The 17,017-nt window shown below is 36.2% G+C and overlaps 1 protein-coding gene across 1 annotated transcript in view; it reads left to right on the top strand.

Annotated features, from left to right (window-relative positions):
* The window catches only part of IPO7 (importin 7), a 36,359-nt gene continuing 19,342 nt past the window's right edge, over positions 1 to 17,017 (top strand). The window contains exons 1-9 of the mRNA XM_009994269.1: positions 1 to 74; positions 1,324 to 1,357; positions 8,462 to 8,543; positions 10,116 to 10,269; positions 10,618 to 10,776; positions 13,815 to 13,971; positions 14,485 to 14,574; positions 15,009 to 15,103; positions 15,189 to 15,273. Of these exons, the coding sequence (XP_009992571.1) occupies positions 1 to 74; positions 1,324 to 1,357; positions 8,462 to 8,543; positions 10,116 to 10,269; positions 10,618 to 10,776; positions 13,815 to 13,971; positions 14,485 to 14,574; positions 15,009 to 15,103; positions 15,189 to 15,273 (930 nt within the window). The remainder of the gene's footprint in view (positions 75 to 1,323; positions 1,358 to 8,461; positions 8,544 to 10,115; positions 10,270 to 10,617; positions 10,777 to 13,814; positions 13,972 to 14,484; positions 14,575 to 15,008; positions 15,104 to 15,188; positions 15,274 to 17,017) is intronic.

The following is a 17,017-nucleotide window of genomic DNA, read 5'->3' as shown; positions in this document are numbered from 1 at the left end:
ATGCGGCTGCCAGCCCGGCGGTACTTGGTGCTCCTACGAGTTCTCCGGACACGGGGTTCGGCAGCTCTGTGGAGGTAGGTGTCCTTTCTGGGTGTAGTATCGACACGTGCCCAAAAGACGGGGGAAGACCGGATTCCCAGCCCAGATATGTCATTGCTACGTTCCTGTGTCGTATTGGGATAGGACAAAACTGGCAGGTCCTAGTTCTACAAGTTTTGGACTTGGAAGAAGGTTATAAGTTTATTCCACTCAACTCCACCCAGTAGGTGAAAACTTTATTGATGAGACACAGCCATGGGACTTGTAGATATTTTGAAAAAAAGATGCTCTAGTGTTTGACTCAGAGAAAAAGTGATAGCTTGTTGGTGAAGGATAAGCTCTTGTGGTGCCTTTAGTTGGCCTTTTCCACAGACTACTTTCTTTGTTGCTTGTAAGCAGACTTTAGGCCTGACAGAAATACATTTAGTGCAACAGATGTTCAAGAGAGCTTAGATAAAGGTGGTCCAAATGTTCTGCTGGCAGTAGAGAAACTTTCAAAAACTGAAGGTATAGCTTTTCATAGTACTGAAAAAAAAAAGAATAATTAAACTCAATTCTTGCATGTCACATAGTAAGTCAATGGCAAATAAATATTGGATATATTTTAAATTGCTGTAAACATAGCGTTTAATTGAGGTTTGCTTAAAGTAATTTGCTCTGTTTTTCATATACTACACTAGAAAAATATTGTCATGTTTCTTATTTAAACAGAAGTGAAAATAATGTAATTGCCTATAAAGATAGTAATATATCTAAAATCTTAAGCAGGCTCCAAAATGCAAGTTCTTGTGTGCTCTGCATGTCAATATCCATATATAGTAACTTGCTTGAAATCTGCTTTAGTTATTTTCTGCAGGTGTTGAGTTGCTGAACATGCAGGAAATAATGTTCTCTGCCAGTGGAAGTCTTCAGTAAATGTCTAACTGTTGTATGAAGGATCATGCTCTCTAGCAGCTGGCTTTTGTTCACACTTGAGTCAAAACATCGTGGTCTATCATGTACTACACAAGTATTAAATTGGTATAAAATCCAAATAGCTTTTTCCCTTTAAAAACACCAAACATTATTGAATGAACCAGTGCCTAGGAATTCTTTGGTTTAAGAAATGTAGCCTCACTGATCTTTCAGAGACCTTTTGTGATAAAGATACTTGTTAAACCCTATATCTGCAAGCACTTGTACATAAATGTAGTTTTAGTCATACGCATGGTCTTGGTTTTGCATAGCTTTATTGAAGTCATGTGTTTGCTTGCAGAATACTAGTCTAAATTTTTTAACTGTTAGGGCAATTGTGTTACCAGTTGATATTTTATTTCAGGTATGGGATCTCTTTCTCTGTAAAGATGAAATCATACAGCAGTGAATGCTGTTCTTGTATGTGGCCAGGCACACACAAATGTTTTTATAATTTAATAGCTGTCCTTGATTGACCTTTTAGTTTACCTTTAATTTGTCTGACGTGCCTCTGTGGAGCTGATGAGGCTGGTTTTCAGTAGAATGGTTGTTTTACCTTATCAGAAAAGAATGTGCTTCAGTCAGTAATTTATGTTTCTACTTCATAGAAGAGTTAAGTATCTAGATCTGTCTTCATCATAATCAACAAAATTTCCACTGACTGGAGAAAGGAATGGGGGTGTATGATTTTTGTTTTGCCCAGGTTTTGTTATTTTTCCTTTGACCTTGGCTAAGTAATTAATTGTTCTGTGCTTTATTTCTTCATTCACAAAGTTTCATCAGTTTATATTGCCTGCACATAAAATGCTGTGAGAACTTCTAGTTCTAAAAAAAACTAAACATGAAAAAAAAAAAGGCAGATATTTCAGTCTCTAAGCCTTTACTTTTCTTACTGTGAAAATAAGTTATAGGGAATCACACCACTAGCTCTTCTGTGTGACATCTTCTCATGTAACTTCCAGATGATGACATACCCTGTGGTGTTCACCTATGTCTGTCCCTGTCTTACAGGGGAAAGCTTTGTTTTAAAGAATTTAGAATCAGATTCTTCAAGTAGGCTGCTGGAAAGCAGCAAGAATACGTTGTTGCATTTTGAAACAGTATGTATAACAGTGTGTATAACGTGTTTCCCAGAAACGGTGATGAAAATAGGTATTTTTAACTATACAGCTATGGAATGACGCTGAAAATAATACACAGTGTTGTTTCATCTTTTAATATCAACGTATTTATAAAGGCACAGTTGTTAGATAATACTTTCCTTGCAGGTTTCTTCTTTGTAATTCCAGGGAATTATAACTTAACTGTTATTTGTGTCTTGTAAGTATCTGAGATTAACCCCAGTACATACAAGCTATTAAGACATCTTTGCGGACTAACAACCCAATTTTTGTGTCTGAGACGGTTGTGTTTGGTTGTTTTTTAAAAAAGCAGTCCCCAGTAAGTCAAAGTTTAACAATTTGTTTAGGAAAATTCTATCCCGTTGCTCTACTGAAAAAGTGCCATTCAGAAGTTAGGCTTGAGCTTTTTCATGTTCTGATACAAGTGACAGGGAAGAAGAAATTATTTAGCTTGTTGACTAGTCACCATACCATGCCGTTGGTTTAACAGAATACAGTAGGGCCTGGTTCAATGTCTTTGATTGCCTGCTTAATAGATATGAATGTCAGAACGATTGAATGATTAAATTATTTGACTCATAACTGCTGGGAGCTTTCGAGTGTAAGGTTTTCAAAGGGAGAAAAAGCAAGCTGCTTATTACATGGTGCTTTTAACCCAGGAATTTCCAAATGCTGAAATGCTATGCTTTGGATACTTTGGGGTAGATATTTATAGTGTTACCCCCATCTCTTAATTTATTTTTAACCTTTTCTAATGTGATCTTCGTGTATAACACCTAAGACTATATATATTGTAGTGTGAGTAAGAACAAGAGCAGAGCGTGAGTTTCCTGGCTCTGATTATTAGATCATGGGTCTTCCTTAAAAGTTGTTAGTATTATGTTTTACCTAAACTACTCGATTATTTTCAGCTCCCTTATCTTTCATCTATATATTTTGGTGTGTGCTAGATGAGAGATGCTTTGGGGAAAGGATGGTTTTAAATTGTAAAAATCAAGGCTGGTCCAACACCAGAGATCCCCTTGGGGGCAGTAAGGAACCAAGGGATTTTTGTCTTCGGAAGAAGTTACATTCTTGATGCATGTTAACCAGTACAAGGTAAAAATCCGAGCAGACAGGGCGACTTGCCACTTTCTCATGACTTAGCAAATAGTTACTGTGTGTGCTTAGATAGCCTTTGCTAAGAGTACATTCCTTTTGCATCTGCGAACAGCAGGGCAAATAGGCTCCAGAACTTGCAGACACTAGTCTGATGAAATGAGCATCAAGGATGTTTGCAAGATCTGATAAGCATGTGTGTGTTTTTTTTGTTGATCTTAAACTGCGTTTACATATACATTGTAGCTGCGAAAGAGGTGGCAGAACTAGCTTGCAAAAATTGAGGTCAGAATGACTTCCACACCTGCTGAGTGCTTAAAAAAGAATTGAAAGAGTGCTACAGGGCAGTTTGCTGTTTCAGCATGGCCTTAGAGTTCCTGACCTTACCTTTCTATAAAACAAACCAAACTGTTATGTCTCAGTGTAATAGTTGTGTTCACTGAGTCCTGTCACCAACTTGATGAAAAATTGCATATAGATTTTTTCAAAACTGCAGTGATGGAGATCTGTTAAACTAGTATTTTTTTCATCTCGTTTAAAAATAAATTGTAGCCTTTATTTAAACTTGTGCTACCTTGAATAACTGTATAAAGAGCCTAGGGTCCTAGTTTAGTGGCATATAGTAAATTTTACTGTTCTGATCTGCTTTTTTCATAAGTGAAGGAGCTACCTATAGTAGTGTCTGTTATGGTATGTTCAATTCTTAGTGTCTGAGAAGAGCGCTTGCGGGTTTTTTAACCTGAGATGGAGCTTCTTGTATTTACCATTTAGTGGTATGCAGGTTTTGTGTAAGATTATGAATTATTCTAGTATTAAAGATTTATGTAACTGACTTCAATGGGTATCATTACTGGGGAAAAGTTATTTTCTACATAATTAACTGTTGATATGCCATGAACAGTTTTTATTTTTTATGTTAACTTCAGATGTTGTTTATATTTAATATTATATAGCTGGCATGACACTTTTCTCAAAACTGTTAAAACACATGGCTAAGAAACAAACTCTGCTGGGAAAAACTATTGAAATATGAAAAAAGATTGTATGTTATGGAACAGCATTTGATATTAGCAGACAGTGGTGCAACGTTTGTGGTCTGATAGAACACATTCCTCAGCTAGGGAGGCTGCATAGCGAAGATTGCTCTTGGGAAAAGTCCCTGAATTCTTTGGCTCTTAAACAACGAAGTCATACCAGTGACATGGCATGTTGGAGAATTTATAAGGGGGAAGGACTTGAGATGAGTTTTGGTTTTATTTTTTTTAAATGTGGAGTTACATGTTGAGAAACAGACTTAGACAGAACTGTGTTGGTTTTTTTTCAGTTACCATTGTAATTTTCTAAATTTAATGTTTATTTTAAAAAGGTATTTGTAAACAAGGAGCAAGAGAATAAACAACAAAGTTTTACTGATGTCAAAACTTTATGAAGTTGTAGAAGTTGTTTCTGTTCTACATGCAGTTTAGAGTATGTGGCAGCAACCGTTGTGAAATCCTGATTTTAATTCTCACATGCTGGAGCCATGGGAATTGTCTGTAGAATTACACTACTTGCCAGTGGCTTTCACTGAAGTGGCATCAGTGCATGTGAGTCTTTTTGGAGATGAGAACATGCATGGGCCAGCAGAATCCTCTACATTTGTTTACTTAGACCTTTAATGAATACTCACTTTTAGCTCACATTTTGTAAAGCAAAGTATTCAGGCTAATTGCATGCACTAAAACCAATAGCCAGTAGTTTTATAGAATATGTACCTAAAATAGGTGTGTTTTTTTGTTTGGTTGGCTTTTTTTAGTTACACTGTCAGTGAAGAAGAGCATGTTGTCCTGAGAGGCAGCCATCTTTAAGGAGTAAAAATACTAAAGATTAAAATAGCAGAAATGGGCATGCCCATTTAATGTCTTGGGTACACAGCTGGCATCTGCATGGTGTTTTATTTTATGTTCAATTGCTTTTTTCAGGTGCCAGTAAAACATTGGGTGTTCTTTTTAACAGTAAAGCAAAACAAGGGAGCAAGTGACAGGTTATTGTGCCTGGGGTTTTATTTGACCATTCAGTACACACATGCATTCATGTAGCTGTCCTTACTCCTCCCCACACTTCAGTTTCTTTGGAATCAACTTCCTTTCAGTGGCATGGGAAGTGGGGCATTGTAGAAAGTTTGGAAGTCCTTTGTATTCTATATATAATGCATTGAAGAGTTAATGTAGCCCTGTATAAATTTAGTTATGAGCCAAATAGATTAAGAGGAGGCTTTGTGAAGTACAAGTTATGTTACTTATGCTACCTCATGTTAAAAGCACAAATTATTTATAGTCTGAATCTTTGCTTTGAATGAGTAGAAGTGGTAAAGTAGCTCTTTCTTGTGGCTGATTGGTGTCTGATATTTGCAATATTAATAAGGATGATACTTGTAAGATGTAAAAAAAAAAAAGCAAACCAGAATAATGGTATAGGTGTTCTGGTCCTATCTTTTAAAATTTGTTATATTCGAAGAATCCAGTGAAAGTATATTAATTCCACTTAGTAATATAAATTACATTTGTAGGGAGCTTATGTCATAGGATCAGTCCTTATTTAAAAAAAATGTACTTAATGGTAATTTAATGGTATTTTATTAAACTTCTGTGTGTGGCAGTTTTGTACCCTTCTGTCTTTTTGTGTTGCTTTTTGTTTTTAAGACATTTTTCTATTCAGTTTTGTTATTCCAATTAGTTCCTTGGTAGTTCTTAAGCAGTTTCCATTTTTTAAATTGAAATTGATAGTTTTTATTAAAAGGATATTTGTCATTTATCATGAAGAAGGGAAATTAATCCTTCATTTTTGAATTCTAGGGTTGAATGCTTTTCAGTTTCAAAACAAGAAATACATTACAAATGTTCACTATTGAAAAGGTAGCTGTTAAGTTTATTGTAGTCATTGTGGAAATACATTGGTTTGCACTTTTAAGTTCATTTATGCAGACTGTAGTATGACCTTATTTGTAGGTGAGTTAAAGGTTATTGAAACAGAAGGCTTTCTTTAGCAAGCTCCTAGTAATACATTTAGGTACAGGAGGACTTCCGCTGGCATGAATGTTGGGCATATAATTGAGTACTGTGCTGAATGAGGGTCTGGTGTCATTTGGTATGTGTTGCAGAAGTGTGTCTGTTTATCTTACTTATGAATAGAAAGAACTTAATGAAGCTGTAGTAGAAATTAATACTTACTAGTAAAATTTATTTTAAATTCATTTAAAATGATTTATTCAACTGTTACTTGACAGTTTGAAACAAATACCTTTTTTATTATTTGAAAGTATATTTGGTTCTTCAGGACTTCAGGGATATCAGAGGGGTATGGGATCAGAAAGATACGTGCTTGTATTGCAGTGTCAGTTACCTCCCAATTCAACAAAACACGGTCTACAAATAAATATATCATTTGGACCAGATACAAGTTTTGCTTCTGCGAGTTTTCTGTAGACTGTAGATTTATTTTTTTTAGTGCCTTGGGTGAATACGTACAACAATGTTTTAATATTTTGGGGAGATTCTTAAGTCAGTTAATTCTTCATTTAAAATCAGTTTTAAATAACAGGAGGTAGAAAGCAAGATACACTTATCCAATCTTAGTACAAATACATGAATGTCCCAGCCTGTCTCTTTTCACTAGCTTATGCTAGAATGTATAGGAGATGTTTCCAAGGGAAAGCCTGGTGCTGTAGGAGTGAGCTGGGCAGTGTTACACACTTAGGAGAAATGTTGACATAATTTTTTAGTGTCAAAAGAGCTTTTGGGCCTACTAAAAGAGTAGAAAGATAATTCCTGATTGTTTCTCTATATGGTATTAGTTTGCTCTGTTCCAGTAACTGAGAGAATTGTTTATTTTTTATAAATGTGTAAATGAAATTTCAGTGGTTTTCTAAGTATTCATTTATTTGCTTTGTGTAGGGAGTAATAAACTGTGTAACAAGTAAGTAAGTGATGGTTTCCTAAGAGTTTAGCAGGTTAAGTTATGTAGATCTATGCAGTTGTCTTTGATAGAAGTACTGCAAAAAGTACGTGAAACAATATTGACATGTCAGTGAAGATAAAGCAGAAGTACATCTTGGCAATTTGAATATTGGCATAATTAGCTTAGAAGAGACCTCTGTGCATCATCTGGTCCAGCTCCCTGAAGCAAAGCTGTTTTAAAGTTAGTTGGGATAGATAGAGACTTGTCCAATTGAGTTCTGAGCATCTCAAAAGGCTTTTCAGCCTCTGTGGAAAGACAGTTCCAGACCATGTCTATCCTTGTGATATTTTTTTTCCTTTGCAAAACAGGAATTTCTCTCACTGCATCTTATGTCCACTGACTCTTGACCTTGAGAAAAATTATGTTGTTGTCCAGTTATAAAAAAAGTAGAGTTAGTATTATGTTGTTGTCCAGTTATAAAAAAAGTAGTTAGTTTTTTAGGGTTATAATTAACTTTTCCCAGGGAAATTGATTTCATGTATTGAATTTTTTATGCTTAGGAAAGGTGGATAAATTATTCTATAACAATGTTAAGGTTAGTTTCCTTGTATTGAAAATACAGTAGAGCATTTAGTGTCTCAGTGATGTTTCTCATGATTGTAAGAAAAACACTTGTGTTTGTTTTTTTCCTTTGTAAGTGAACTCTTGCAAGTACTTGCAAAGTTGTTACTCCACAGATGTCACTCCACTTAGGTCTCCAAATTGCTGATTTGCTGTTCTGTAGGTATGATGACAGTTGCTGTAGTAATGCATAAATGGTCACTTGAAGCTATTTTTTGGAAAGATCAACTGTAAGTTGGACAGGCTTGTTTGGGGCTGGGCCTAGTTTTAAAACATAGTCACAATCTGTTACTTAGATGATGATATACTGAGTTCAGACCGTGTTAAAGGTCACTGTAAACTTGCTGTGCTTGTACTTTGCTGGCTATTTAGATAGTAAGTAAGCATTATGTTTTGAATGAAGAAGATACTTGATGACTGTTAAAGGCCTATTCCTGAAGCCTGTTTAATGATTTCTACAACTGTTACTACCTTAGACAGTAGAGTTTTTCCTCCCACATGCTGTCTTCAGAATCCAGTGAGCATGAAACCTCAGAATGCTTTGGTTGATTAGCTGACTACTGTGAAACTGTCTGTATTGCTGGTATTCTATTGATTCCATTACATCATTATAAAGGTATTGTAAAACCTAAGGGGAATATTCTAAAACTTAACACACTATGAGTAAATAATTTTTTTATTTCCCTTTACAGGCTCACAAGTCAGTGAACTTTGTTTCAACTCTGCTTCAGATCACTATGTCTGACCAACTGGATTTACCAGTGAGACAGGCAGGCAAGTTTTCAAATATTTTTTTCATGGTATCAACTTTTTTGGTGCATATGCACGAGTACCTATGCAGATTCTGTTTAAGATTTACAATGGTCTAAATCTCAAATACTCAAAAAGGTGGGAGTTGTATGAATTACAGCAATCATAAACTGTATCTGGCACTACACACACAGACAGAACAAAAACATGTCTGGCTCTCCAGTGATTGCTCCCCTTTATCTCCAATAAATAATGAGGAAACTGGTTTGTCATGCATGCTAACTTGGTTCAAGGAGGTAATTTAACATTTTGCTAGTAATGCTAATATTTCTAAACATTTTTGGTGGGACAAAACAAATTATGTCTTTTGGAATCCTGATAATTTGCACATGATCCATCATTAATATTAGATTTTGATCACCTTGAAGGTGCTGGGATTACTTGATAGAGGTTTCTAAAAGGATACCTCAGTGGCTTTTCTGACTACTCAAGAAGTATGATCTTGATTGCTTATTTGGATCTTCCATTTAGTAGACTATTCTAAGTTGCAGCATATGTCTAACTTGCATTTTTATTGTGTTGCTTGGCGTACCATTTATATGATGATTCAAAAAAGTTATTACTTTTGCATGTATAACATGCACAAAAATGGGGAGGTTTGAGGACAGCCTCCCAAAATTCACCCACAAGATAAGCCAATTAAAAAACAAAGCAGTCTGTAAAGAGTGGAGACAACTCATAAAACACAAAGCTTACAAACAGTGAGTGTTCAGCAGAACAATTAATGGCACAGTAATTCCCAGAGGACAGATTGAAGTCTGCATCACTTCAGTCTTGTAATAGCACATATGTGCTGAGTGTTTCTTATCTCTGCAAACCCTTTCAGAAGCCCTTTGGTTTCTAAACCTTCAGAAGGTCCATATGAAATTTGGAAAGATGAGTTGCTTTATAGATTTGTGCAAATAATTAGATTAATAATAACTTTGCTACTGGTTTGTAATTTGAGATATCTTGTTGCGTTTTGTCAATCCTTTTCTTTCCAAGTGCTGTAATCTACATTCTGCCACATAAGCGGTTTAGATTTGGTTGTCAACTGGTAAGTGCAGACATTTGTGCCAACAGCCTGATGGCTACAAAGTGCTGTGGTCCATAACCTTGGTATAAAGGAACTGTTTCTCTTTTGCATCCACTCCTGTATCTCAAACTTAATTAAACTTTCTTACAAAGGATGTTTTAGGTAGTCATTAGTATTGATTAGCTTTAGTGAAACTACTGAGAAAATACTTTAAAAGGATTTTTCAGAAGTTTGTTCCTAAAATGCTCTGCAACTACTCATTTGTAGCACAGATAAAAGCAGTAAGTTTAGTATTTTTATACAAAGCCACATTCTTTACAGAACATTTCTATCTTAACTTCTTAATAAATGGAATATTAACTTAGTAAATTATTAGGTTAATAGTTCACATAGTTTAAGTTTTTTATTCTCTTAATTAGAAGTGGCCAATATATTAGTCATTTCAATCAGTTTTGTTCTAAAAATTTAGTTTGCAAAATGCCTGTTTGACTGTCAGCTGATTTGCCACTTCTGTCTCACAGGGGTTATCTACTTGAAAAATATGATAACCCAGTATTGGCCAGATCGTGAAACTGCACCAGGAGAGATCCCACCTTACTCCATCCCAGAAGAAGATAGACATTGTATCCGTGAAAATATTGTAGAAGCCATTATTCACTCTCCTGAGCTGATTAGGTATGCAGTTTTAACCTGTTTATGAATAAGCTATGGTTTCTGACTGTTGGGGTTTGTTGATTATTTTGCTCAATGATCACCTGCATGCTAAGTATCATTGTCATACACTATGTATCCTAAACATAGAGCTAATGTAGATGGAAACACAGTTTTCAGCTTGTGTAGCATGTAGAAAGTTAAATTTCCTCAAATGTAGAATTTTAATCAGGAACTACAGAACCTGAATTGTATAAACAAAACTTGAAAGAAGTCTAAGTTTGGGCAATATTAGCTGTTTCAATATCACAAGAATATTATTAAGTTAATAGTTGTAACTTTAAATTTAATCATTGTGCCTTTGATTTCCAGAGTACAGCTTACTACTTGCATTCACCATATAATCAAGCATGATTATCCTAGTCGCTGGACTGCAGTTGTGGAGAAAATTGGATTTTATCTTCAATCTGACAACAGTGCTTGTTGGCTTGGAATTCTTCTTTGTCTTTATCAACTTGTGAAAAATTATGAGTGAGTATTTTCTACCACATAAAGCAGCAAAATAAATGTATTTCTGTGTATTTTTTGTACTCTCTGTGTATATTGTAACCAAGTAGAATTGTGTGTGTGGAATTGTGCAAAGGTGATAGAAATACAATTTTAGAAAATATTATTGAACACTTGCTGTGTTTGGCCCAGATATCTTCTCCACTAAAAAATTACAGAAAAACCACTCTCATTAAAGGCTTGTGATCAGAAAAAAAGAAAGTGTTTAAAGTCTTAATTAGGTAGTTGGTTTTTATGGATTCATAGCAGAAAGAAACTGCTCAAAATCTTGACTTTTGCATAAAACAATTATTTGTTTAAACCAAGTTTAGACTCTTAAACAATTTGCATTCTAGTTACCAGTGACAGTAAACATGTAAAGGTTTCAAATTGTGAAATAATTAATGTTAAGAAGTTGAGAAATTGTTGACTTGCTCTGCTATGATCCTTTTGAAAATTCTGATAGCCTCATCCAACCCATCATAGGAAATCTTTTTCTTATATATGCAAGGCCAAACCACTGTCATATGTAATATTTTTGTTTCAGGTACTTGATTTTAAATGTTGCACTGAAAATTGTCTTAATTCTGTGAATTCTGTGTAAATTAGTGTAAAATGGGTGAATATCAGATTCTTAAAAATTGTTTTTTACAGGAATGCTATAAAGACCTTTGTAATCCCATGTTGGAGTTTTTTATGTGGCTGAAAATGGCGAGTCCTGCTAGGAAAGGAAAAAATCTTAATTTTTCACTTGATTTTCCAATTAAACATCTTTAACCAAATATACAGCTGAGATCTGTGTTATAAAACATGAAGTGTTCACTGGTAGTGGATAGCAATTGTATCAATCCTGGTTCAGAGAAGAATTTTATGAGCACAGTCATTGTGTGATGTACTAAAGTAATAGGTGTGTTCATAATTTTAGGTGACCAGACACTTTAGCTGAGGCCAGCAATTCCTCATAATTGTTAAATTTTCTGGAATATGCACCTTTCATTGCATAACAATATGGGTGCAAGCAGGTCTCTAAAATTTGTTTACACAGGTCAGGGTTTTTTTGGGAGGGGAAATATGCGTAATACGATTGCTTTGATCCAGTTTTTACTGCTGGAGTTGTAGGGGTCTTTAGCTATTGATTTTGTTTTATATTTTCTTAATATGGAAGGTAAGTATCTTTTTCAAAATTATTTCTTCTCCAAATCCATCTAGCAAGATCAAGTGGTTTTTTCTGGTCTTTTTCAGTTTTGTCTTTTGTGAAAATTAGAAACTGAGTTTTCTTCAACGACATTTAGTCCTTATACCTATAATAGATCTCTGTTTCAGAAAATACATTGAAACTGTATTGAACAGGATTTTGAGGCTCAGTGTTGTGTAGTAGTTTTTAGAGAGCATGCCATCTGGCAGCAGATTGATTGGACTTGATCTTATATTTTTGTAAATTGGCACTGTTTAAGATGCTGAGCATTGACATTTGACATTAATGAAAGTCTACAAAAATTTACTTAAAACAAACTCAGATCTCCCAACCCCAAAATCTCCCATGAGAGTCCAAGAATATTATGCTGATAAACACTTAATTGAAAAACAAAGGTGAGAAGTCTTAGTGTTGCTTTGTTCTTTTTGTCCTCACGAATGTGCACAAGATTGTATTCTCTTGTGATAACTCTTGAGTCAATAAGGACTTTCTTTGTAACTTTGGGGAAGACTTCAAAATGTTTTCTTTCAGGAATTTGGAAATGTTACGAGAAAGGACAATGGAGCCTTCTTTTCAGCGTAGACAAACTGGTGGACTATCACCAGCATGGAAAGGTCTGAGACTTTATTTCAAGGAGGCCTTCTAGTTGAAGCCTGCTCAGAGTCTGCCTCATAGCCTTGAAGCCTACAGTCCTTATCAACTGGTTAAATTTGGGCAATTTAAACAGTAACATATGAGAGACAGACACCTCATCGTTTACTTTCTTTGATGTCAGTGAAGTAATTAGCTCTTGGAAGTATTTTGATAAATTGTGATCTTTGATAAATGGCTTTCTGGAATTCTACTGACTAGCCCGGCATCTACCCTTCTTGGCAGTGTGTGTGCCTTTTGCTTGCGGTTTTTGTAGTGCTCTGATTGCTTTTCATTGTAGTAATGGTGTGGCCGAACATGATGTAGTACTCAAAGTGAGTAAGTTGGCAGGAATGCATTACCAGCAGAAAACTAATGTGGATATATGGTGGAGTAATGAACACTCAGCAGTGTTCTGACTTGGTTTTTAACTAATGATGTCTGGCTATAGCTTTATTTCAAATTCTGTAACAAGAAATAGCTAGGGGTTTTGAGTTTTGTCGGTTTTTTTTAAATCACGTTATGAACTGTAATATAACCAACTTGTTTCTACACTGGAGAAGGCTGACTTTTAAAGTTCAAAAGCTGCCTGAAAGTTCCCTGTGCTAGTCCTGCACCTGAGTCAATGCAACCCTAGGCACAAATACAGGCTGGGGGGACAGTGGCTGGACAGCAACCCTGAGGAGAAGGATCTGGGGGTGGTGGTAGAGGAGAAGCTCAACATGAGCTGCCAGTGTGTGCTGGAGCCTAGAGGGCCAAACACACCCAGGGCTGCATCAAAAGAAGTGTGGCCAGCAGGGCCAGGGAGGTGATTCTGTCCCTCTGCTCTGGTGAGACCACACCTGAAGTACTGTGTACAGTTCTGGGGCCCTCAGCACAGGAAAGACATGGAGCTGTCAGAGAGGGTCCAAAGGAGGGCCACAAAGATGATCAAAGACCTGGAGCAGCTCTGCTGTGAAACAGGCTGAGAGAGTTGGGGCTGTTCAGTCTGGAGAAGAGAAGGCTCTGGGGAGACCTTATAGCACCTTCCAGTACTTGAAGGGGGCCTACAGGAAAGCTGGGGAGGGGCTTTGTGCAGCCTGACCTATTGTGAGGTGTCCCATAGCAGGGGAGTTGGAACTTGATCTTTAAGGTCCCTTCCAACCTTAACCATTCTATGATTCTATGATGCACAAAACAAGTTTCTTCTTATCTAAAGGTACAAGAAGCCAGAGGAGCGGAGTCCTTTGATAGCTGCAATGCAACATTTTCTACCAGTTCTCAAGGATAGTTTCATTCAACTTTTGAGTGATCCATCTGATCAGTCGGTCCTCATCCAGAAACAGATCTTCAAAATATTTTACGCCCTTGTCCAGGTAAAAAATAAACTTTATAAATACTCGATGGGTAAGTTGACTTAAAGCGTTATGTCTTTCCTTAAAATAATAGATGACAGAAATAATATTATTAGATTACATCTGAATTGTGTCCCCTACTACTCAGTTGTGGCATGAGTCACAGGTTTTGGTATGCTTGATTGTGCTGTACTTTGGCTTTTGTACAGCCCTATTCCTGGTTGGCATTAGATAGAACTTAACACATGCCATTCTCTAAGGTAGTTTGCTTGAAAACTAATCAGAAAACCTGTTTTTGAATGACATATTGTAGAGCCCAGCCTACATAAACTTACCAGTGTAAATGCAGCAGTTTGGAATGAAACTGCTAATATGCTCATAATTGATCTTTAGCCTGGTTGTCTGAGTCCTTTGCTAATCGTTCATGGTAGCCGAGTGTAGACAAAGATTTGAAAGAGCTAAAGTCAAAACTGTGAAAGTAACATCATTTTCAAATTGCTTTACAATAAATTTATTTTTGTCTTTTTTAATAAGTACACATTACCCCTGGAGTTGATAAATCAGCAAAATCTGACTGAGTGGATAGAAATCCTGAAGACTGTTGTGGATAGGGATGTACCAGCTGTAAGTGGATTTTGTCTATGTTTTTAAGCTTAAATATTTTTCATTCATTAGAATGTTCAATATTTAACTTAATTTCTGCATTTTTTTTCTCAATAGATGCTAAGAAAATGTGTTGTATTTTTTTTTTTACTAAATAGGGTTTTTTAAACAAAGTAAACAAATTTTGATAATATGTAGCTTGTATGGGAGTTCTGTTTTCAAATTACAGCCAGTTTATCTTGGCTTCTTGTTTCAAGAATTTGTTTACCATTTATGCAGCATAAATAATAGGATTTATTTTTAGATATTCTGCACTTTATTTTTCTGTTAAGCCAGAAGTGCAAGTGGCATGTTAAAAGTAAAATATGCTATACAGTTGCTCAAAATACATATAGTTTGAACTTTTTTTGTATAGTTAGTAAATACTTACTGTTTTGGTTTTTTTCCCCCAAAAGGAAACCCTTCAAGTTGATGAAGATGATAGACCTGAGTTGCCTTGGTGGAAATGCAAGAAGTGGGCTTTGCATATTTTAGCTAGACTTTTTGAGAGGTATTTTCTCTTCTATTATTATCTAAAAAAAATATTTAGTAATACTGCTGCACTCTTGAATTTGCATGCTTGATTCTGCTTCTAGGTATGGAAGCCCTGGCAATGTTTCCAAGGAGTACAATGAGTTTGCTGAAGTGTTCCTGAAGGCCTTCGCTGTTGGTGTTCAGCAAGTAAGAAACTGAACGTGGAGGGTTTTAGTATAAGTTTAGAGTTAGTAGTGATTTCTTATTTCATTATTCTTTGAAAAGGCTTTGTGGTCTTCCTTACAATTATTTTCTTAAGGACACTGGTATGGAAAGCCTGTGGGTTAGAAGAAAAGAATTATTAAAAAAAAATAAAATAATGTATTTGCCACATAGGACAATCCACTTAAATAGCCTCTGCAGCATTGATGATCTGTAGATGGAGTGAATGCTGTCATAGAACAAGCTCTCAGATGAACTTCAGATAAATGCTATCAGTTTTTCTCTTTCTGGAAGAGAGGGATGTTGTGTATCTGACCTCTTACCTACTCTTTTAACTCTGATGGTATGGTTCTTTTTTGACTCAAAGCCAGTAAATATTAAGGTTCCTAGCCTTCTGCAGGAGCCTCACCAAGCAGAGGCTAGTTTACAAACAGGTAAGTCTCATCACTTTCCTCTCATCTCTGTGTCTGGGGGTTGCCACTTGTACAGGGTCTGTTCTACACAAAGCAATTTCTGGACTACTTCAACTTATAGCTTGATGCATTCCTGTTACAACAAACTATCTTTGATTTACCTTTATTGGAGTAACTTCATGATTCAGATAGTCCTGCCACACGGCAGCAACCTGCATATATTCCTGAAGGGACAGAATGGATTGGTGGGGTGGGAATTGTCATCTGCCTCTTATAGTACATGTGTTTAAAGTCAGTAATCTGAACTTTTTGAACTAGCAAGAAAATTTCCATGAATACTGGGAAATTCTTAGATCTAATTTGCAACTTCTGGCTGTACTGCTGACTTTGTTTCTTTTGAAACAAGTGTTGGTTGATGAGAAGCTCAACATGAGCCAGTGAATGTGTTCTTGCAGCCCAGAAAGTCAGTTGTGTCCTGGGCTGCATCAAAAGAAGCATGGCCAGCAGGTCGAGGGAGGTCATTCTCCCCCTCTACTCCACTCTTGTGAGACCCCACCTGCAGTACTGTGTCCAGTTCTGGAGTCCCCAGCACAGGAAGGACATGAAGCTGTTGGGCCAAGTCTAGAGGGGGCCATGAAGATGTTCAGAGGGCTGGAGCTCCTTTCCTATAAAGACAAGCTGAGATAATTGGGGTTGTTCGGCCTGGAGAAAAGAAGGCTGTGGGGAGACTTCATTGCAAACTTTCAATACTAAGCAGGTATTATAAGAAAGATGGGGACAAACTTTTTAGCAGGGCGTGCAGTGATAGGACAAGGGGTAATGGTTTTGAACTGAGAGGGAAGATTTAGATTAAATATTAGGAAGAAATTATTTACTGTGAAGATGGTGAGATGGTGGAACAGCTTGCCCAGAGAAGTGGATACGTACCCCCACCCTGGAAGTGTTCAAGAACAGGTTGGATGGGGCTTGGAGCAACCTGGTCTACTGGGAGTTGTCCCTGCCCATTGGCAGGGGGTTTGGAACTAGACCATCTGTAAGGTGTCTCCAGACCAAATTGTTCTAGGATTCTGTAAGTTTATTTAAAAAACATTTCAAGTAGTTTTGGTAAAATTACCTTGTATCAGTTCATAAATCCTCCTTCAAGGTAAATAGCTTGTAAATGTTAATAGACAATTTATGAAAATCTCAGGGACTGAGATGTTTTATTTCAAATCTTTATTTTAATCAGAACAGTTCTTAGTTCAGTTTTCTTAATTTTCATTCCTAGTGAAATTATAATAAATTACAGGACTTTAGAAACAGGAAGAGTAGGGAAA

This window comes from Chaetura pelagica, unplaced genomic scaffold (assembly GCF_000747805.2).
Source record: "Chaetura pelagica isolate M959 unplaced genomic scaffold, ChaPel_1.0 scaffold153, whole genome shotgun sequence".
NCBI lineage: Eukaryota > Metazoa > Chordata > Aves > Apodiformes > Apodidae > Chaetura > Chaetura pelagica.
This window is presented reverse-complemented; position numbering and strand designations above follow the sequence as displayed.